General features: G+C 40.4%; 1 protein-coding gene across 4 annotated transcripts in view; it reads right to left on the bottom strand.

Moving 5' to 3' along the window:
- Nucleotides 1-24,000, bottom strand: part of rptor (regulatory associated protein of MTOR, complex 1) — a 141,028-nt gene that overhangs the window by 23,112 nt on the left and 93,916 nt on the right. For all 4 annotated transcript variants that reach the window (XM_076091161.1, XM_076091163.1, XM_076091162.1 and 1 more), the window contains exons 17-25: nucleotides 22,065-22,256; nucleotides 19,370-19,510; nucleotides 18,350-18,470; nucleotides 16,936-17,076; nucleotides 13,846-14,001; nucleotides 7,492-7,610; nucleotides 3,119-3,222; nucleotides 2,377-2,554; nucleotides 2,041-2,151 (exon numbers count right to left, since the gene is read on the bottom strand). In XM_076091161.1, coding sequence (XP_075947276.1) covers nucleotides 2,041-2,151; nucleotides 2,377-2,554; nucleotides 3,119-3,222; nucleotides 7,492-7,610; nucleotides 13,846-14,001; nucleotides 16,936-17,076; nucleotides 18,350-18,470; nucleotides 19,370-19,510; nucleotides 22,065-22,256 — 1,263 coding nt within the window. The remainder of the gene's footprint in view (nucleotides 1-2,040; nucleotides 2,152-2,376; nucleotides 2,555-3,118; nucleotides 3,223-7,491; nucleotides 7,611-13,845; nucleotides 14,002-16,935; nucleotides 17,077-18,349; nucleotides 18,471-19,369; nucleotides 19,511-22,064; nucleotides 22,257-24,000) is intronic.

Genomic DNA, 24,000 nt, shown 5'->3' with positions numbered 1-24,000 from the left:
ACCATATCCTCCTCCTGATGATCCAACGCTGTGTTCACACACACAGATACTGCTTAGTAAGCAGCAGTTCACTACTACATTGTTACTGCAGACAAAAAAAAGAATGTGATTGGTTTTCTCCTGGTCGTCGCTCACATTGCGCCAGAACTTATTTGCATGGACAGGGCTGACCCCATACTATTGGTCAACTGTGTTTGTAACCACTGCTCTTGCTCTCTCCTTAACTTTGTCTCTCTCAAATATTAACCTGTAGCTTTAGACATCTTTTTAAATCACACTCTCATGTGAATAGAGTCTTCACTGACCTTGCTCCTCACACACCCCTAAAGTTGTAGGTGGGGATACACTCTGAAACACCCACACACACATTTTGCTCTCATGCTGCTGACACAGTGATATGATAACCCGTGTGCAGACTTTGATACTCAGTCACACACACACACATCTTTGTAATGGAGGGGAGTTTTATGGCAGCACTCAACATTTTGCCAACACAGCATTCTGATTCACGCTACGGCAAAACTCTTCTCCTCTCCGGCTGCTCTTTCACTCATTCTTCTCTCTTCCCATCCTTTCATCTTGCCTTGCTCTTTATGAGTTTTACTTCACTTCACTTTCATCACCTCTGTTTTTCTCTCTCCCACATAGTCCTTCCACCTCTCTGTCTGTATTATCTCTTTTCAAATATAATATTTTCATCATCTATTACTTTTTTGCTCTCTCTCTCTCTCTCTATCTCCTTCACTCCTCTATTTGCCCCAAATCTCTTTGTGTTGTAAATATTTTATTTGACTAAAATCTACTTTTCTCTTCACTTTCTTTCTGTATCAGCCACTTTGTCTCCAACGCACACATACATTTCATATACTTGTGTTCCTTATTATTCTTCCTCCAATCCCAAAACTTCTATTTTTTCATCTATTTGACCCTTAAACTTGACTCTTCTTAAAATAAATCCCCCCTTCTTTGTTAAATCTCAACAAAATGTGCTGACACCATTTGTTTTACCTCTTTTTTTGCAGGGAGGATGGCATGTTGAGGCTGTTATAACAGACGGAAGCCTGATTTAATATTACAAAACCTCTGCACCAACTACTGTGCATGGTAAAAAGCACTTCTTTTAATCTTAAATTTCCCTCTGGAGGATGTTAAGTCATGGATCTCAGAGAGCTCAATTATTCAGCTAAGCCATCTTGTACAAGCAGCAGGTACTATCTCACACTGCGAATGGTCCCTCACCTGCTGTTTCCCATACGCCGTTCTTTAACAGTTCATGTACTCAGATGGCTCAGTAACTCTTGAAGCTATTGTAAAATGCATAACAAAGTGCACCTATGACACAACTTTACATAAATATTCATGTGAAAACTGATATTACCTGTCATAGTACTTTTGTGTTGCTTAGCAACCACCCTAAGCTGCTGTTAAAGAACTAGATTGCTTGGCGAAGGAAGAATAAGAATAAAATGTTTTTAAATTATTCATTAAAGAAAGTGACTAATGTGTATAAATGCAGGGATTTTATCAAAGCAATAACTCAACTAGCATGTTGTTTAAGCCTCTGCGTGGAGCCCAGTGAAGCAATACCTTGAGGTTCATCGTCTAAAACTAGAATCACCACCTCGCTGTTGTTTGCCTTCACCAACCAGTCAAGTTTACCTTCATGTCCAAAATGTCATAATTTTATCCTATTAGACATTTGTGTGAAATTGTCATAATAGGATATGAATTCTTGAGTTATTGCCAACTACAATTACCACCTTGCGTTTGTACGACTCCGCCTCCTTGAGAGCAAGAGGACGCTTGAGCCAAATTTAAAGAAATTCTCTCATGGCATTGCTGAGAAACCACGTTCACGAGAATGGGATGTACGGGCGGACGGACAACTCTGCGGTGGCCGACACAGAGGTATAGAACACACACACACAAACATATATAAAGGATCAGATGACTCACACTGGCGGGGCAGAGTGAAAGGTGAAGACAAAGACGGTAAAAAGTCATGATGGATGGAAAAGAGAAGAGAGACTGGGACACTACCTTCATGACAGGTTGAGCGAAATACTTGGCACTCCAATCACACAGGCCCGTCTGGAGCGATGCACTGATGTAGTTCCTGTGACCGCCCGGCTCGTCACCATCCTCAGCTGCCTGCAACACACACACACACACACACACACACACACACACACACACTTTAGTGATTCAAAGAGTTAAACTTATCAAAAAACAACACCAACCCCTCCCTCCTGAAAAGATATCCAACTTTTACACAAGCTAATTTTAATTTAAAAACGATGCAGTTGCTGATTAAGGTTCATTTTACCCCACACAATGCCTGCTTTACACACAAATACTAGTAGGGCGTTCCTCTACCTGCTCAGGTCCCTTGTCAAACATCTTACGGGTGCGGGGGAACTGATGGGAGTGAGGCGCCTGTCCTCCCAATGTGGGGGTGTAGGGAGGTCGTGTAGCCGGCTGCTCTCTGGCGGGGGGTTTGGGCACCTCGTTGGTCAGACTGGAGCTGCTGGTGCTCGGCATGGGAGGAGACCCACTGGACAAGCAGAGAAATGAACATGAGGACAGGAAACAAAGTGGCAGGACTTAGACTTCATCAGCTTTGCCTTTTCATTCTCTTAGTGTCTACAGAAAACAGTGAAGAAAAAAAGTTGGCTTCATATTTCATATTAATCATATATTTATTTGTATATCCATGATTTTGTGTGATCATTTTCTCATTAAGTTGGTCTTTTTTCTTCATTATTTTCTCTCTGGTTTATTGTATGCTCTTGTTCAGGCACAATCCACATTCGAATATTTTATGTAATGTAATTTATTCTAACTGTGTGCGTTGCCTCTCGTTTTGTTGCCAGCTTCGTGGTAACATTTGTCAGAACCCTCTTGAAAACAAAATATTACGAGGTTTATCCTTTTCTTAGGCGTTAACATTCTTCAACCGAAGTTTCCTCACACTGCCTATTAAATGAAATTGTGTTTACTTCTTGCTAGAGGGAAGGCTGCTGTATGCATGATGCGTATGTTTTGGGGCTTTACTGTAATGAGTTTTCTGTATTTGTGGATGTTCGTGTGTGTGTGTGTGTGTGATATCTTTCCTCACCCAGCCTGGTGGATATGCGTGCCCTTGCTGGTGGGGCTGGCTGGGGCCGACTGGGTGAGAGATCCAGAGTCCAGGATCCTCTGGGGCCGAGCGTTCATTGTTGCCTGGCGACAAAGAAACCGTTGGTTCAAATCCTGTCGTTTAATCAAGTCTTCCAAATGGAATCGTGAAATCAGAGATCAAAAAGGGAGGAAGAGACAGGAAGACGCGCCTGAGATCAGGATTAGAAGCAATACCTAAAATTGGGATACTCTTTTCACTGTAACAGCGCGTGAAAAGTGCAGCACTTTACAAAGTTTGCCTGAATTTCCAGAACTGTATCTCATCAGGCTGAGCAGGTAATATAACCTCTTCATTGTGAGTTGTCTAATGGCTGCTCACAAGGGAGGGGCAAACTTAATAAAGACAATACAGGCAAAGCATCATTGATGACTTGCAAGAGTTGTTGTTTACTCAGGCCAGGCGGAGAGAAAACTGTGTGCAGCCTAAATCTAGTTAACACAGGCAAACACATTTTACTACCGTTGACTTCATTTCGATGCTAATTACAAAATTGCGGCAGGTATCTTTTGTTTGTGCTTGTGTCTAAGAGGGAAAAGTTTTCAATGCAAAGTTTACACACATTCAATCTACTGCGGTTACTAGGGCTAGCTGTTAGTGCTTCAATAAGAGGCAATTGGAAATGGAACAAAACAGCAGTAAAACTGGCTGAAAGGACTATTATGGAAATAGCTCAGTCAGTAATCTAAGTACCCTTTCAACTCAAGCACAAAATCAATATGATGAGAAGGACATAAACAAAGAAAAGCAGTTAAAAAAGATTTCAGGATATGCAGATTTCTTTTGAAACAGAGATGATTGTAGCAGCTTATGTGTGAAGGCAGTATTATAAAGAAACTAGATTATATGGCAAAACTGGGCTCCACACTGCAGCATAAATCCACCTGGAGCTCATTGGAGAGTTAGAAAGAGGTTGCAGCAAAGTGCAGTTGTAAACTGGTAAAAGCTCAAACAAAAGAATCTTAAAAAAAAGGATGGATGTGTGGTAATCCTGTCCTGCGTTAAAAGGTTTTATCCACGCACTCAAACTATTTTCTTTCTACCGAACTACACCCGCCAGCTGTATCTCCGCTCAGAAGGAAGCGTGTATCTACTCATGGACGAGAGGCTCGTGACAGCACGAGATGTAAACATTAATGGAGTCCTCCTCAGTTGACAGTATAGATAGCAGTATCGAGTATGATACTCGGTTCCTTTTTGATTGGTGGGTGTATTAGTGGGCGTAGTTTGTTAGAAAGAAAATAGTTCCGACATGAAACTGCTCACACAAGGTCTGTGGATTATCTTGAGTAACCAGGTCATGATTTCTGGAAAGAGACATTGAGTTTTTCAAATGTATTTTTTTGGCGCTTTGAAAACCTAAGCCGAGTGCCATCTAGTTCCTATAAGTCGGATCTCTCTGAACAATACCTCCAAAACTAAGCAATGAACACCAAAACAATATATATTGATAAATAGCACTACAGGTAAGAAGGAAAATCTGTATTTTAGTTTTTGGGGTGAGCTGTCCCTTTAAGGAAAGAAAACATAAAAGATACCTTTTACCAGATGCTGGTATGAATGTGAAGTTGCAAGCTCATCAGTTAAAACGACTCAATTATGCAACATGTTGATGGATTATTCATCAACATTTGCAGATCATCAACATGTGGTAAACAAACATCATGCTAACCCAAGAGGCCACACGTCTTATCTGCTGACAAGCTTTCCGCAAAATGTGATATGCAAAACTCCCACATTGGCAGGAAACGGGGGTAATCGGTTCTACCAGCTGCTTCTCTCCAAGCTGGGAAACAGCTTGATCTCCTGTTTTAACCCGCTTCCCCTCACTTTCTCCATCATTAATTGACTGGAAAGTGAGTCAACTGAGCAAAGGAAATAGTGCCTGTACACAGACCACGCTATTAGCAAGGGCTCTGATGTCTCAGGAAAACCTGACTGTTCCTGTTTAATTATTTAAGGAAACAATGCCTTGATGTATGATGATGGCATGGAAGTGGTGAAGGTGAGAGAGGATTGGTCAAGGCAGAGACGGTGAACTGATGAGGGAAGGTGTGGTTGGATTATTAACATGGGGTAAGTATGTGAAAAGAGATATCTGCTGCATCAGGTGAGGGAATTAAGAAGATTTGCGCCTCTCAAGTCATAATCTCCTCTCATTGTCTTCTCAACAAAATATGGAGAAATAAAGCGAGAAGGAGAGTAGAGCCTTCTCAAGGTCCATTCAAACATTTAAGATTTTATATGGTCACGTTTTTTTATTTTTTATTACACCTCTTTGTCGAGTGAAAACAATCAGGTTTCAATTTTAAAAAAGGGCGTACATCTTCTTTTGTCCTGCAACTTCACTAGTCAAATTTACAGACAAAAGACCAGGCACAGCATTTAAAAAAGACCAAAGACATTCACCCCAGCATCATGCAGCAAAAGGGGGCTATTAAAAAGCATTTACTGCTTTCATCATTTGAGAAGCAAGTGAATTTTAATTAGCTGGTAACCTTGTTCACTTTGTTACAAATCAATAACATTTGACATTTAAAATCCTAATTAAAAGAGCTGGATTCCCAGTTAGGCTAATGTTAACACTTGTGAACTTGAGATGGATGTGTCTCTGATTAAGCTGTCTCTGATGAGCTCTCCGCAAGAAAAAAATAATAATGTGGTAATCTATGATAACTCATTAACTTCAGAAAGGTGTTTAGATTGTCTTCTTTAAAATGTCAAACTCTATATCTCATTTTTTCAGGTATACAGAGGAGACGGGTAGAGCTTAAATCCCTCGTCACTACTTTCACGTCATGATAGTATGAGTACACCACATTAAATGTATGACATGAATGACACTAGTGCCACATGGTGTATCACGTACAACATTGTTGGACTCATTGCAACCTGTGGTGATAACCAGAGCTAAAGAGGAGTGTGTGATCTCATCCCTGTCAGATTATTTCAGTTCAGTCAAAATCAATATGAATTTAATTTAAACAAATTCAAGTTAAGTCTCAAATCAATCTGGACAAGTCAATCTCAAGTCAACCGATTGAAGTCATAGTCAAGCGTCGAGTAATTTAAAAAAAAAAAAAATCAAGGAGTTAAGTCTCAAGTCAAAGGAGACAAGTTCAAGTCAACACTCAAGCCCATCAAGAAAAAATCAATTAAGATCTCATGTCAATTAAGACACATTCAAGTCTTCTCTGTTTAAGTCCAAGTCTCAAGTCAGTGGAGACAAGTTCAAGTCAAGTCGCAAGACCTTGAGAGTAAATAAAGTCAAGTCACACTTTTTCATTTGTGAGTTTTTCAGATCTACTAATGTTGACCATTAACATGACAAAGCATTTGAATATTTTCCTTTAAAAGCTGCGTTTACAGTTATTTATGAAGCTGAGGCCTACAAATTACATGATCAGGCTGTGTGGCAATGGAAGGAGAGTGAGAACGTAATGGGTTTGCTTGGTTTCAAGTGAAGTCTTGAGACAGTGAAAGAGTCAAGTCCTCTGTTTTATCAATGAAGTCTGACTTGTATCACGTCTCAAACCTAAACTCTACAGCTCTGGAATAGCTAAAAGACTCTGTATAGCTGCATTTCTAATATTTTTGCCTGTTAACAGACCCGTAAAGGTGACGCAGAAGGTCTGGGGGCGGGTGCACTGTTTCTTTGAATTGTGTCTGTATTTTTCAGTCGTCTGCCCTCTGGTTATAGAATTGCTGAAAATATGTTTGTTAGCTGGTACAAGAGAACTCCATTGCGTTATATTGTAAATAAAGTCCTGGTGTTTTTTATTGCAGTCCAGTAGGGAGTCTCATTGCGGAGATGCTGCTCCGCTGAAGGTAATTGAGGGGGCAATTGGTGTTGGTGGTAGGAAACAGAAGACATTTAGCCGGAGGGTTAGGATGGGTGGTGGACTATAGTGGTTATTATGGCTCCTTAAGTTACGGCAGCCTCTCTGCTCTGCCCTGCCAAGCCTGGGGAGTCATTGGCCCTTAACTGCATTTGCACAAAAGTAATGGCCTTTTGGAGGAAGAAAATGCCAGTGGGAGGGTGGGGCGTGTGTGGTGGAAACAGATTTCCACCCCCCCCGCATAACCATGCCATGAAAATAACTGACATACTGAAACAGAGACAAAAAGTAAATTATTACACCACTCCATTAACTCTCAAAAACAATGCTGACACTCATCTGCAAAATGACTTACAATGCGTATGGCAGTGCAACAGCTACAAATCTTGGATCCCCAATATTTCTAAGCAAGCACTAAAGAGCACAACACTAACGCAGCTCTAACAATAAGCTCAGTCTTGAACATGAACATACCTTGTATGCTATGCTGTTGAGCACCTTCATGGCCAGATCTGACACTTCAGGAAACGGGTCTGCAGCGAGGTGTAGCAGCACTCTCCAGATCTGAGTGTATACACTGTTGAAGGACACACCTGGAACAGACGCAAGCAAATAATTAAGTGCAACATATTTTGAATTTGTTCATACATACGTACGAGATGAATAAACACACAATACACCCAGCAACACATACATCTTACTCTTGTGTAACCCTCATCACCCCCATTCTAGTTCATTAACACAGCAGAGCTCACAGCTAAGTGGTAATGTACAATCATCACATTAGCATCATGCGACCTGCCATTTCCTCTCCTGCAGTTGTTGGATGTGTTGAGGTGGCAGGGGGACAGTGACCTCCAGTGTGAGGTAATGTACATCATTAATCAACACACACTACAAACAGCTGGTTCTTCTAATCCACTGGAGCTTCATTGCTGTCAACTGTCGCTGTTATCATGAATACAAATGAACAAAGTCTGTTCCCTCTCGGGTGTTTTTTGTTTGCAATTCTAATCTTTGCATTGTTTTTACAGTGAAGGGGAGAGTTTTCTCAATTTCACTCTTACTTATCGTTCTTCGAACTTGTGATTTTAAACTAGCCTCTAACTGTTTGCCCATTAGCCATCTTCTCCAGCCCTTTCCTTTCATTTTTTCAAGAGTTGCTCTCCGACATCAGTTTGTTTAGGACCTCAACCTGCCAGATGTGCATCTCTTTGTGTTGGCAACAAACCTTCATCTTTTCCCCACACCCTCCCTAATTCTGGGCATATCAACTCTAGCATGTTGTCTCTGCATCGCACTGAGCCTCCTTCCCTGTTGCTGTGCCTTTTCTGCTTTGGCCCTTTGTCTGTCAGCATCAATCTGTCGTCTTTCTCTCCTCCCTCAGTGTCAGCCACGGGGACACTGAGCAGTATTCGTTTCCAACAGTTTCTCATTTCTCCTCCACTTTTCGGTTTCCTCCCCTCTTTCCTTCTTCTGCTCAGATCTTGTCAACCATGCAGGTGGTCCTGTGAATTTGACCTGTGAAGATGACCACTTTTATCTCATTTCCTTTTATCATCTCACTGCTTCCCCGTCCTCACTTTTTGACGAGGCAGACGTGCCAAGCCCTGGAGCTGCAAACTCCTAAGGGTGCAGTGGAGAAGTGGGAATGACTGAAGCCTGGGTCCTCTTATAGCTCCTCTTAAGAGAGAGACAAGAGGGTTCAATGGGCCTAAGCTTCAAAAGACAGGAGACAGAGGAGGGGAGGAGGATAGAGGGCTACAGCTTGGGGACAGAAGGATACAATACACACACAAGAAGAAATCTGGAAAAAGTGAGGAGCAGAGAGGCCAGAAGGAGTAAAGATAGAGAGGGGAAAAACAACAAGGGAACAGGGAGAGCTACAATATTTCAGAAGCCTGTGTGCTGTGAGATACGACAAAGATGGGTAAGAAAGGCAAAAAGAGATGGAGAAAGAAGACAGAGTAGGAAAAAGACAGGAAACCAACAGAAGAATGAAGAGAAAAGAGATGAAAACGAAGCGAAGGCAACTGATGGAGTTAAAGAGATAATTAGGCTGCAGCCTAAGGGGCAAAATATGATTAGCGATGGCTAGCTAGAGCGCTACTTGCTGCAGTAAACAGCCAATTGATAAATGTGAAATATGGTTCCTTTCCCATTTAACTGCTGCGCTACATTCCGAGTGCACACAAATTACCACTGCACCGCCTCTACATAGTCCACATGAGGGAACGTGACATCTTACATTACTCACTGGCTGAATGCTGCACCAGTGACTTGTCCTGACTTGACACAAGACTTGCTCACAGTGGAATGGATGTACAGTAGTAAAGAAGTTAATTATTGGCTAAATCAACCACTGCATCACTGTTTTATGGCCTTCTCAATTTTGGGAGGTGACATAAAATACTTTTGACTCTGCCGAGTGATTTTTTGAGCTGTAAATGCTTGAGGCATACAAACTGCATCTGAACATTTTAAAGCAAAGAAGAAACTCCTCTATAAAGGCATACTTTATAATATATTTTACAGACGGATGTAAGCAGTGCAAGCAGCACCAAATCGTTTCTGTGATGCTCTTCAAATGGGAGAGTACCTAAAATACACTGACACAGGTAGAAGTGAATCAAAGCCCATGATGTGACAAAATATAAATGCCAATGCAGATACAGGAAATGTTAAGCACGGCGTTACTTTAGACACCTTAATCAGGCATTTAATGGAGCTATATAGTGCGTTCATCCAAAGCGCATTACCACTTTGCCTCTCATTTCACACACCGGCAGCGAGATAGCATGCAACGTGCTGGTCTGACTATCATGAGTAGGTTGAGGTTGAATATCTTGCTCAAGGACACATTGCCTTGTAAACAGGAGCTGGCGATCAAACTGCCAACCGTGTGATTAGTAGTCAGCCTGAGCCATAGCTGGCCTTGTACCAATGTAATATTTGAACTACTGGATGGATTGCCATGACATTTTGCTAAGACATTCATGTTCACCAGAGGATACACCAGACTGACTTTGGCGTTTCCCTGAGTCGGTTCTATAATGAGGTTAACATTTTGGATTTTGAGCTAAAATATCTCAAAAGTAATTGGGTGCATTGCCATGCGATTTGGTTCAGCTATTTAAGGTCCCGAGAAGGCAAATGACAGTGATGGCTGGGCCATCTGCTTGGAGGCAGATCACGTCCTAAATATTGCTCTGAGCTAGACTCTTCCAAGCAAAAGAAAACTTGGAACACCAAAAACGAGCTGGTGGCGATTAGGAATGGTTAACTATATGGAAACTATTAGGAATGGTTACTATAAATACTATAAAAGAGACTGGGGGAAAATGTACTCAGTATAAGTTAATACATTTTATTTTTCTCCTTTTAAGCTCCACAGGATCGACCTGCTGACCAATAGCTTATGTTAGAGAGAGAGACATTTTTAAATTTGGGAGGCTAAACTTGCCCACCCATTTTGGGAAAAAAATATTTGAAAACATAAGGAAGTGGTTAGGGTTCTGTATCGCCAAGACTATGCTGATTGGGGGACCAAACAGAATTGCCAATATAAAAAAATACGACTTTACAGTGATAAAGTTAGGGGTTGTCACATTTAGATTATGGAAAAATACATCCTCTGAAGATATTATACTAAAAATAAATGTATGGAACCTATGTCTGAAATAATTTCATAAGAACACATGTTAGCTATAGTCAATGATGAGGGTGAAACTTTTTTAGGACACTAATGAACTGGTTGTAGTGCTGTATGTCTTATAGGTTTATTTTGGTTGTTCTGAATGAATTTATAATGGGTCTTTGGTTACTTATAATTAAAAGGTAATAATACTGTATGTTTGAAAATAAAAATAAACAAAAATGTTAGACAACTTGGGGGGATGTAAACATGCTGCCAAGAATAGGGGACAATAGAGGGAGCTCATTGTGGCAATATGCTCCACAGAAAACAAAAGCATGAAGTGGTGGTCAAAATGTCAAAACATCTCTACAAGATAAACACAATTTGGTTCAGACACTCATGTTGTCATGTAGGCCGTTCCATCCTTGCAACGAGTCGAAGTGCCGAAGTGTCCCTGAGCAAGACACTAAACCCCGAACCGCTATCTGGGCACTTCTCAGCAGCCCACTGCTCCCAATAAGCTAGGGATGGGTTAAATGCAGAAGTTACATTTCATATATATACCCAATGTATATGACGACTATAATAAAATTTCAATTTCATTTAAAATGGGGTGATCCAAAAAGATTTTAGTGATCTTTAACTTATCATTTAGCACCATCATTAGATCAAGTAGGATTTGTACAAACTATAGTAAGAAGGCAAAGACAAACAAGGAAAAGAACAAATGTATAAAATGTAAATCACTACTCTGCAATGACTCCCACACAGTTTTGCTCTCCTGCTGGTTTCCTTGCAGGCCAGTGTACAGCAACTGCTGCATTTAGCATTTATGCTTTCAATTTGTTTTAGACAATATAATACACAGGCCACTTTACCTGTCGACATTTGCTTCTGTTTGTTTGCAGTGTTAAAACATAGATGTGATGAAACTGAGTATGTATGCTGCTGTATTCCAGAAAGAGAAAAACAAGTTCATACATTTTTAAGGCGAGATTAAAAAAACCCCAAGGGTCGTATGAATGAAACTTCAAACCAGACAAAAGAGAGCGGCAAATAAGAAAACAACAAGAAAAAGTGACATGTTAAGTCTCGGCTGAGTTAGATAACCGAATAGAAGTGACAAGAAAAACGTAAATGCCAACACAACATGGAATTTGACACTCATCTGCATTCAAGTATGTATTTCAGTCGTTTCTTTATACTTCTGAATATTGTTACCAACATCTATTCATCTGCTTTGCCTTGCTTGCTGATACATGCAGCACACTGCAAGGTGGAAGTTATAAACAAGCGCGCTGGGAGGCTGGGACCTAGTGGGCGAGGGGGCCAATATGTTTTTTAACCTGTGTACCAGGGGGGCCTAGCGCCAGCATTATGCAGCTTCAAAAAGGTTTAACCGGACATCAAATGCTAAATTTGTCGGCTAAAAGGGTAACGAGAACAAGCACTGAGCCAGGCTGTTTTTATTGTTGGTTTTTTCATCAAACATTAACTCCCAAGCTTTGGTGTCCCATTGTACCTGCACCTTAAAAATAAATTGTAGAAATGCTCCACTATGTATAAAGAAGAGAAGTGGATGAAATAAATGACCTGTGAATGACCTTTTTTGTAAAGAAAAAAGGGCAGACAACACATTAGATCACCTTTACTTTGTCTGTGTGCGAGAGAGAAATATTTACATGGGACTTAAAAACTAAATATGTACGTGCATACGAGTGCAACTCAATCCAGATTTACACAGCATATTGTGTTAAAGTTGAATTTATGAGCAGAGGAAATTAGTCTGTTTCCACAAACGGCCGCTGTGAAGCTGAGCTTGACTGAGTCAGACACACTTACAATAAGGTGGCATTCATTTAACGGACAAGTCAAAGAAAACCCGCTGAAAAGGAAATGTCATTATAGTACCTGAACTTACTTTCATGCCAAATCAATTTCACTGCTCTCCATAGCTCTATTTTCTTTTCCATTTCAACTCATTTACCATCGTGCCGGGCAGAAATTACATACTGGGACGTGACAGGGCAACTGGGAAATTAAATGCAACAATGTGAGGAGGAGAGAGAGAGAGCGGGAGTGAGGGGAGGAGGAAGGGAACCCCCAGTTTCTATTCCCGAAGGGGTGGGAGGGAGTTAATGGTTTTCCTGCTCGCACACAAACTGGCCGTCAGGACGCATGGTGGAGCCTGCCAATCACCTAAGAACAAGGGTAAGTGAGCGGTTTCCAGTTCAGCGTACGAGGAAAAGCACTTAAATGGCCTCAGGTGGCTCACAGAGTCTAACCGATCTTCCTCTCTACTGTCCTTTACACATCTGCAAACCTTTTTTACACTTATTCTATTCTAGGACTGGGAGCTTTCTTCTCTGTTACCTCCTTTTCCTCTCTGGTGCCATCGCATTCTCCTGGTCATTTATTTCCCCATGTTTTTTTTCTCTCTCAAGCTTAGCCCTCAAGGGAGAGTCATGGGAAATCAGTTTTCACTGCCTTGTTCTCACTAACGCTGCTTCCTCTCTTCATTCTTTCTATAGCTTGCTCCACCGTCCTGCTCTCTCTCCCTCGCTCACTCGTTGAGCCGAGGACGAGAACTTTGAATGGTGTGTGTTTACAATGTTACAATTCTTACATTACGTTCTTACATTATTAGTACAGCAAAAAACATGTTTGTTTTTGTTAACCAAGTTGTGTTGTTGCCTCAACCTTACCAATTGTTTCACAACGTTAACCATGCGGCATTGTGCATTTCTGCAAATGTGATATGAAACGTATTGTAATGTATTTTAGCTCAGAAATGTTGACTTTCAACGTATCCATGGTTTGCATAAAAGTACATTGCCAACATTTATTCTGGCGACTGGGCTGCACTTTTATAAAGTTGAAGGGACTAGTAGGAGATAGATTTACACCAGAATGACCACCTCACTGTTGTATGCTTTTTTGAAAAGATCAGACATTTTAACTTGCTCGGAGTGGCCACACAAAAAAGTCGAAGCGCTGAGAAAAAAAGACGCTGGGTGCAGCTCCTTTTCTCGAGGCAGCCGCATATGCTCTCTCATTGGGAACAAGAAAAAAAAGACGCTAGCGCTCAGAAAAGGGTGCTATGTGGACACAGGCCCTAAGACATTTGTGTGAATTTGACGTAATTGGCATGAATTTTTGAGCAATGACCAATGGTTTTGTTAGGTTTTTACCTATAAGGGAGTTGAGCGAAGAATAGGAGGACACCCGTCTCATTTTGTCGATGGTCTCAAAGGAGAGGATGTACTCGTCATTGTCGGGGCTCCCCAGGGTGCTGCTGGCGCTGCTGCTGGTGCTCAGGTTACCAGGAGAGAAGGCTGCTGGGCCACCTGAATGAAGAAAAGACACATACACACAAAACCGTCTGACCCAATCGGCAACAAAATCATGACCATCACAAATGTAATACGAGTTGAAGAGGAAGAAAAAGAGGCACTTATTTTGTCTAGAAAGCAGTTTAGCCGCTGTAAAAGTACTGTATAAATAAAGTTTATTATTGTGATCATTGTTTTTAAACCAATAGCCAAATCAACATCCAACAAGGTCTAAGCAGTACTTATACTTGGAGGTTGCATGCCGACACAAGAACTTGCTCATAACTTAATTTCAGATGTCAGGCTCAGTCACCTCCTGCTGTAATTCTCCTTATCTCAACATTACTCGTGACTCAAACAAAAGCCAAGCACCATGCATCCTCCAAACTGACTGCAGGCTGAAATGTGGAAATGGAGATTGGAAGAGAGTGGAAATATACGCTCTGCTCGATGCTTATTGATGACAAACACCGCTGCACATTGGCATAAGCACTGAGAATATGTGAATTAGGAATGGTGTCGGCAGTAGGTTGCACGCTTCACAGTGACAGGGATTTAACTTCACTCAGGGCTTATGCATTACTGGCAGTGTTATACAGTCAGACCAGTTAGACACTGGTGCAACTTACCACACTGCACTACCCCTACAGAATGGCACGTGGCAGAGAATGGAAAGAAATCGTAGAGATTTTAAGTATTTGCATGCATAAATGAAAGAAGGAACATTTGTAGCCAGCGCTCTTTGTTTTGTAGGTATAACACATCTACAATGAAACCACATAATGCAACGAAACAGCTCAGTGAGCTAGCCATCTATCAGTATCCGTGGTTTAGAGTAGGGAGTGTGTCCCACAGTGTAACCACTGCCCCTGTATGAGCTCAGGCCCACACTTCAGCACCATGGACAGCTCCTTGTCCCCACTGGTACTCAGGCAGCCTCAGTGAGATCTGCACATTCACTGATCTGTGCGGAGCCGAGACAAAGGAGCACAGAAGCATGTTTGTTTGGCTCCCTCCTCCTTTCTAGTAAATATGTGAATAAATATAAATCGCAAGAACTTCTGTTTTTACTGAATCTGCCAAAGTGCCAAGGAGTTTGTCACTTGAGTGCAAAGACCAAAAACAAGCTCTCCAAGATAGTAAGTTTTGCAGGTAAGGTGATCAGGTGAGTTACAGAAACATATAACTAAACAGAACTGCAGATACCTCACATCCACTACATTTAGAGTTTGAGCTTCTCTCGTCTGGCCGTCCATTTAGGGTCCCAAAGGACAGAGCCAAAAGAACACTGAAATGGACAGAAAAAGTCAATCTAATCTAATATCTGTGGGACCATGGCGAAGCAACAAGCCAGAAGAACAGTTTGAGCAGCAACTATGAAACCTGTGGCCAATATCACGAGGAGCTGGATAAAGCAGAACCCAATGTAGAGTTATCGAAGGGAAAATTGGGAAGTTACTTCATAAACATAAGCACTCAAGACTATTATAGAGAGATTGACGATAAAACTGGGATTCACCAATGCTCAAATCAGAGCATTTTGAACCCTGCTATGAAACTGCTCAAATTTGTAATTGAAAATTCTCAGGAGATATTAGCCAATTGAAGGCAAAATTTGTCACTTTTACTGTCGAAGTCCAATCAGTGTTGATGGTAAATGTAGTCCATTGAAGCAATAAACTCCTCAGAGTGGGCTATATTGACTCAGAAAGATGATTTCGAAAACTCTGTTGTCCTTCCTGCTTCCAGCGCTGTCATTTGATGCGACAGTGACGTGGTTGGATGCAAGGAAGAACTACAGGCTGCTTTTTTTTTAGCTTGGATTTGTAGTCTTCGCTTCTGGGTAGACAGGGGGCGCAAATGCTCCAAGTGCCGCTCAACAACATAACTTTCTTGTTCTTTTTGCTTGAATTGAAAACTAGTTACATTTCCAACAGTGAAAATGTCATACCAAAATATGAGTGCAGAGGATGTTATGGACGAGGATACATTTTACCGTGTTTTAAATGACTTGGATATTCAGTCGTATTTATTTAAGCCAGAGTAACGGCAGAAGAACTGCAGCGCTGAAAGGCTGCGGCCGCATGAGTCGTGTGAGAGGATATGGCAGGTGGAGACCCTTCGGGCATCAGAAGCGGTTGTGTAATGCATCTTGGTACTGAGGACATGATTGCGTCAATTGACTACATTTACCATCGACACTGATTGGACATCCACAAAAAAGGTGGAGGATTTACCCTTTTAAAAGGTTTTTGGAGTGTGAGGCGGTTATTGACAAAAAGAAACTTAATTTAAGTAAAACCGACATGTTTAACTACGTAACATTCCTTTTGATGGGTACCTCCTGAATGTAGATGTGCCCTCTACAGCTGCAAGTGTTACTTATTGTGTAGAGACATTTGAACTGAGGTGAAAGCAGATGGGGATTGTTTTGAGAAAGGGCCAAGGTTCACCACTGAAGAGGGAGCATCATTTTGGAAGCCAAACATCTTGATCTTGCATATAACTAAATTGTGCAGTTATAATAAATGGTCCATGTGTGTTCTGGCATTTATCTACATCACACAATTGTAAGACACGAGTGACAAGGATTGCCAGATTGGAATAAATAACACACCACAAACTGGCCAAATGGTCTGAATCTTTCTGCTGGTTGTAAAAAACTCTTATTAATGCTTACTGAGTACGTCTCAGGAATGGCAATGACAGAATGAATAAGCAAGTCTGGGGACTGTTAGATCTACGGCCCAAAGCTGAAAACCTTATGAAATGTGCTAATGGTCTCTCCTCGGATTAATTTCTGTCATTCAGCAGACTAAATTGTCTTCTTTGTCTTCATTCTGTCCTCCTAGAAATTCATCTAAATTTCTGCTTCATCTTATTTATATCTCTCCCATCTGCCTTATTTTCTCCTTTGCTCCATTTCCCAGCACTCTCTCCCCCTCCTACCTTCTTCATTGAGGTTGAGGTTCTGCAGGCTCTTGTTCAGGTTGCGGGCAGTGGTAGCAGCTCGAATGTTGGTGTAGGAGTTGACCGATCGCAGGCGTGGGATGGCCGGGCTGTCCCTCACTGGAGTCAAGTTACCAGGCTCTGGACGTCAACACAGCAGAGTGTACATCAGATCACAGGCAGGATGATCCCAAACAAATGAAAATAAATGTCTACGCCCATGTCTATAATACATTATTATAAACATACTTCAAATGCGTTATAATCTGCTTATAGCACTGTATAATTATAAGCATTCATAACTATTAATAATGATTTATAACTATAATAATAACAATATAAAGCATTTCATGATTACTTGTAAGGTCAAGTATCATACTTCTTCATAATTGTATTATTTTGCAAAGATCATTGAATTATAATTTTGGTAAACGCCCACTCAATGGTGAGAATCAACTTTGTCTAAATGATCATAGTCCCATAGTTTTCAAAACATTTACATTTTGACCCCCTAAAAAACTATTTGCCTGCGACGCATTAATAGATGTTTCTGGAGAAGAAAAGGGGAGGTATGTCCAACCTGTGCTTTTAAAAGGAAAGTAACATTTAAAAGTAAATTTTCTGCCCAGCCACAAATCCTGTTGTATTCCATATTCCTAAAATCTGGTCACAATTTAGGATATACTTTCTATGACAAAGTGTTTTGATTATGGCACCCTAAGTTTAAATGAGACGTGTACATGACAAGAACAGGTCTCTTCTCCTTGTTATAGACAGGGGCTCATGCAATTTAAGATTGTTCACTGTGTCCATTTGACAAAAGCCAAATTATCCAAAACATATCCAGATTTAAATCATCCTTGTGACTGATGTAAACTGTCTAACTACTCTGATTCGCATGTTTATGTCATGCCCTGATCTGCATATATTCTAAGGTTCTTAAAATCTCTCAGTGATGCTTACAACACACATTGAACCATTTAGAGGGTGGAAGTATTCGGTGTTTTTCATTGAGGTTTTTTTGTCTGTGTGTCGGGATACTTCTTTTGTATATACCTTGGAAAATGCAATAAAGTCAGAAATAATAAAAGGGAAAAATGAGCAACACTATAAAACCAAATGATGACTTTCATATAGATTGCTGGAGGATTTCTCCCACACTACTCATGGTCACAGGAACAATGCGAAGGCACTGTGACTCCCGAGATTTACATCAATTACTAACCACAAGTTATTTTGTAATTTATAGTGACTAAGGGTTAAATGCCAAAAACACAAATGTGGAAGTATGCTTAAAAAACATCAGATAAAATGTACAATCCACTTCTATAGCTTTCCTCAAATGATGTGCATTCTTGTACTAAAAGTTGCTGCGCAATTATAAATTGCGTGTTTGTGTGTGTGTCTGCAGTACCTGCGGTGTTGGCCGGTGATGGCACTGTATAGTTCTTCTCCTCTTCTATAAACTGGAGGGCAACTGTACAGAAGTTGCTTTCATATTGGACCACCAGGTGACTCAGTGCTACCACCAGCTCCTGTCAAACGCATATGGAAAACAAATTTCATTCAGTTTCACAGGTTTTGATTTTCTTTCACTTCATGTCTTAATATCTTCAAGCCAAGCAGTACATTTCCAGGTACAATGGTGACACATGAGTATATATCTCTTAGCGAAGGATCAATTACCAGTTGCGTCAGTGAGTCTGAGTGTGTGTCATCATGACAACATGTGGTCCTCGAGACAACTGCTGTCGTGGGAACTACCAACGGGGCGGTTTTGAGTACTTTACCAGGTGTTTCTATTACTGTCTGTGGACAGATTTTGTCACTATGATAGCGTCACAACCTTATAAAGTAACGGCCTCTGACTTTTGTAATTTGTAATTAACATTACAAAGATGAGCTTGGATCAATTTGTAAACAGAGAGTCATGATGGACACTTTAAATAAATCCAAAGACCTGAAAGGCAAATTGTAATCAATCGTAATCCTTAGTTGGATGCCCACACAGTAAAAATATTCAGTAATAATAGTGATTTTAGATTGAACTCTGACAATCATGAAGTGATGAAAAAATGTAAATAGACTTATTGCCCAAATGTGTTACTACTCCATTAACTATGTCCTGAGGGCAACAGGGCCATTTGTTTGTTTTATTTAGATAATAATCTTGTCATCACTCAATATAGACTGTGCTGGGGAATTTTACTTTTTTCACTGCATCGAATAGCGAACAAATCATCTACCTGCACTGCAGTGTTGTGTAGTGCTCATAGGACTAAGGACAAGCCCACACTTATCAAGTGTTTTCATGTATTTTGGATCAATAGTTTCTACTTGCCTCTGGCATTCTACTGGATTGTCTTAATGTGACATGCATATAATAAAATAATCAACTATGTGTTTTATGTGAGTGTTATTGTGCTGCAGTGACCTTGCGGACCACAGGGCTGCCATCGTTGATGAGCTGGGCCAGCATCATGGCCACGTTGTGGTCGATGGTGGTGGAGTGGTCCGTCCTCTCAGCAGAGTTTCCCACAAACGTCCCCAAAGCAAAGACAGCCGCACACCTCACCTGCAGTGGTTATTAAATTAAAACACAAGGTTAAAGCTTTTTTGATGGGGTTTGGATGTTTTGTCAGTCCGATCTTCCTTCATCGATGAACGGCTCTGCCCCTTTTAACTGTCTGAAGACAGTGTGTTCAGCAGACAACAGAAATGTTGAAAGTTTTAGAGGTGTTTAGAGGAATTTTATGGTGCAATTTTCTTTCAATGTAACACTAGGAAATGCCCCGGAGATGATCAGTGCTACGTGCTCCAGTGAGCTGCTTTTTCTCACTATAACTCATCACTTTCTCTGCCCGCTTCATTGGCTGTTTCATCCAAATTTGCAATCACACAGAAGGAGTTTACCATCAGGGGACTGAACTGAACCAAATTACAGCACAATAATGAATATGATGAATATGTGGTTGTATTGTTTGTTGAGCCAAGAGAACACATTTTGTTTTTCATTGCAAGCACCAATATGAATGATCATCATCACCGCTACTTTTTAATCATGCAATAAAGCTTCACCCAGATGTTGCTTTGATGTTATGCTTCGCTCCAATTAAAAATGATCAGCTGCAATGTGTCAGATTAACATTTTTTTCTTGAAATTTGGAATAAAAGAAAGTTATAAAAAAATCCCTGTGACTTGAAACAAAATTAAAACAAAAGACTATAATACAAGAAAGCATCTTAATGTGCCAACTTCACTCAGGCAGTCTACTAACAGCCTTCAGTCAATTCTACCATCTACACACCAAGATGTGTTGATTCAAATCTATGCTATTTAGAAGCCACGGTAGTGATATACAGTATATATATATATATATATATATATATATGAAATACAGGTCATTGTGGTTCTGTACACCCCAACACAAATAACTTGAATACTGCAGCGTCTCTTCAGCCTGTATTGCATCTTCTCTTTTGTGGTATGTCAACTTTTTGACAAGTATAAAAAATGATTTTGTGTGCAACAGTTCACATGTGTATATAGACAGTTGGAACTACTTAAATATTTTTGGAGGCATTTTATGCTTTTAACAACAAAACAAAAATCCCCTGACTGGACTCCAGGGCATCCCTGAACATTATAAACTTCACAAAAATTGTTTCTGTTGTAATTATGCAGGACTGTTGATGTGTTTATAATATTGTGCCTCATGAAGATTAAAATCTCTTTTTCATGAGAAAACTACACAAGAGAGCGGGATAAGAAAAGTTACCCCAATAAATAATTACAAACAAGAGGCCGACAACCGTCACACACTGCATAAATATATACAAGATAAACATAATGGCATTTTAGTTTCAGTAAAAACCCACCTATATAAATGGATCCTTTAAAATCAACTTGAATTCACCCAGAGTAAAAACCTCGGACAATTTCGAAACTTATTGCACATTATTCCAGGTAGAATGGCAGCATTTCTAAAAGCATTTCTCTTTTCTCTCGGTTCAGTGACATTAAGGTTGACAATGTGACACAGTGTGAATAGTCTCAATTGAACACCCAAGGAGAAATTTAAAATCCAGTCAACACATACTCTGAAAACACCTAATGTAAAATAAATGTACAACCTGGAAATGCAGCTGAAAAAGTGCTGTGTGTGTGAGTGTGTGAGTGTGTGTGCAGACCTCAGTTTCAACCCTACGGCCAAAGCAGCTGTCTTTCCAAGGGAAGGAGGAATTTACTTCTGGAAACAGATGTTCCTTGTAGGTGCATGTGTGTGTGTGTGAACACATGCAAATATGTGCCATGTCTGAGCGAGGGCACCAAGTGTCTGGGTGAACTTCAGACCAAACTGTCTCGCTGTCCCTCTGGTCCACACACAACCTAGTCAGATGCTGAGGGTCCTGTTTTAACACTGGGGGTCTGCTCCATGTGTGTGGGGGGTTTGTGTGTGTCTTTTTCTGAACTGTATGCTCAGGTTAGACCTGCTTCATATCTGGGAATACCAGAATGCATAGACATTTTCTCAGTGTATTTTTGGTCTTGTTTTGAATACAAAATAATATTGTGTTGTGTTTTTCTACCTGGACCCTATTTTGTCATTTTTAATAAATACTGCAGCTTTACAGGATTTGCATCTTGATTGAACAAACATTTAATCTCAACTTTTTAAGATTGTGTAATGCCAATTAACAATGAATACATGACAAAAAAAGTAAAAAAGGCAATAACATTTTTGTATTCTATTAGAACATTTTGGACATGTCCACAAAGTCCATCAATTCTGGTTGAAGAGTCATGGTTCTGTTATTAAAGCCTCAAATATGCAGTTCACATTTCTTTTAAAACTTTATATTTAAAGAGACTGTAAAGTGTGTTTGTGACCTGACAGCACATTATTGGGAGACACTTGGTAATGGGCGGCTACTTGGAAAAATGAACTACTGTATCTGTTCAGAAGAAGAATCTAAACAGGTAATCATCGATGACGACACGCAACTTAATCATTTGCAATACAAGATATTCTTGAATTGCCCTTTTGGCAGTGAAAATGATCAAAAACATCTCCTCCTACTTTTTCAAATGTACCTGAACTATAAACCGGTATGAACCTCTCTCTCACCTCAGGGATGGGATCCGACAGCAGAGTGTAGAGCTTCTCGTGGGCGCTGTCCCGAACTCCACACCAGCGTGCCGGGTCAAAATTCTGCCAGATGCGGCCCAGGCAAATGGCCACCCACTGGCGGAGCAGGGGGTGGGGGTCCGACAGCTGCTCCAGGCAGTTGGCTATTAGGTTGCCCTGCAGACAGGCCTCCTGGTGGGGGGAGAGTGAGAGGAGAAGGAATGATACAAAAAGAAGAGTGTGAGAGATCAGTTGTCCATATGTGCACTTTTCACTTTCAGGTTTTAAATGGGGGGGGGGGGGGGGGGGGGGTGCCTACGTACATTCAAGACATGTAAGAGGATTTTAACTTAAGGACTGTGAGGTATGAAGTAATAGTAACAGTGGCAAGGCCATTTGAGCAAGGCATCATTTCCCATGAGTCACCACCTATTAAAAACACGCTGGTCTTATTAACTGTGGTAGTCAAAACTGACCTGCCAGTATTCCATTTTTAATAAAATGACAACAATATGTGCATCAGTCTTCAGTCTGAAGCATCCTGAGCAGCACAGAGGCTCCAGGCTTAGACTTGTACTTGACTTGTACATCATTAGTCAGTTAATTATCTCCAACCTGTAACCTCACACTGTGATGGACAAAAAGATTATGAGGTGTGCAGCAGTACGACTTCATTCCTTTGAACCCCTTCAGCCCTTTTTTTTGTGAACAAAAGGTAATTGGTCCATCAAGGTTTGAGGCAGTCTCAAGTCCTCTATTCAAAATCCTCTTAAAACTTTATTTTTGATTGAATCAATTTGTGCAGAGCAATAACAGGGACTCTTCTGCTTTTCTGTTTCCTTCGTGTTTCTTCTTTTCATGATGAAAAAAAAAGACTGACCGACTCCAAAGGAGGATGCACTTTGTGAAAAGTAAAACAATGCGTCTGCAAAGCATTACAAAAATAAAGGCCTGGTTGGAATTAACTGGAATACGAATGGCTCACATGGTAAAGTCAGCATCATGTATATTTTAACGGCATTAATTCCATCAGTATAACCACAGAGTTACGCTGTCATCACTCTGATTCTCTTTTGAACAGACTTACTTTTTAATTCCAATCACTTCTATTTTGCCGTTATTTTGTTCTACTGTCAATAAAACAACACTTCCTGCGTATGTTTCACATTTAAAAAAAAGGAGGTTTTGCATTATGAGACACTGTGAGGCTTTTACTGTGAAAAATGAGGTGATGTGTTTAATTAATTCCACTCTTTTCTACTTTGCTATTTTTCAAAATCTATGTTTAACTATTCTCAATAAATTAAATACTACCAGTTAAAGTTTCATATTAAAAGCATAACAGAAAAGTCAGGTAACTGGAAAACATTGTACAGGAAGGGTTGAGTTTTCATTGGTTAATTGATTTCAGGCTGTTCTACCCGACTATCTTTTCCAATCTGTGTTAAACGACTCAGTAAACTCAATGCAGAAGTAGTTCACATCTGTTCCATTTAGCAGATTTCTTTATCCGTGTTAAGATGCTGTTAAGATGCAACACTTCCTATGTAGATGTTTTATAGTAATAACCTTGCAGTTGCTCCCTTTTCCTGTGTTGCAATGCCAAACACCTGCAAGCGTTCACTAACTTTAATTGAGAGTAGCTCATCACCGATCAAAGAAATTGAAAGTGGAATGAATGAAAGAGCCAAGTATGACATTAGTACTGTGTGAATGTTTGCCTACAAAGTCTTGAATGTATCAAGGCAACCAGTAAACATAGAGGAAGTGCATAACAAATATATACTTCTGGTCTGGTTTATTCTGCAGTGGACTTAAATAAAGGCATTTAAGGTAACCAGGACGTTTTTTGGAAATCTAATTTCTGTGTGACAACATGTGAACATAAAAGCCTTTAACGCAACAACTCCTACCAACATGAACCACAACAAGTGGA

The sequence above is a fragment of the Anarhichas minor genome, unplaced genomic scaffold (assembly GCF_050575085.1).
Source record: "Anarhichas minor isolate MPS153535 unplaced genomic scaffold, ASM5057508v1 ptg000014l, whole genome shotgun sequence".
Classification (NCBI taxonomy): Eukaryota; Metazoa; Chordata; class Actinopteri; order Perciformes; family Anarhichadidae; genus Anarhichas; species Anarhichas minor.
The sequence above is the reverse complement of the archived record's forward strand: the minus strand, read 5'-3'. Positions and strand labels throughout refer to the sequence as shown.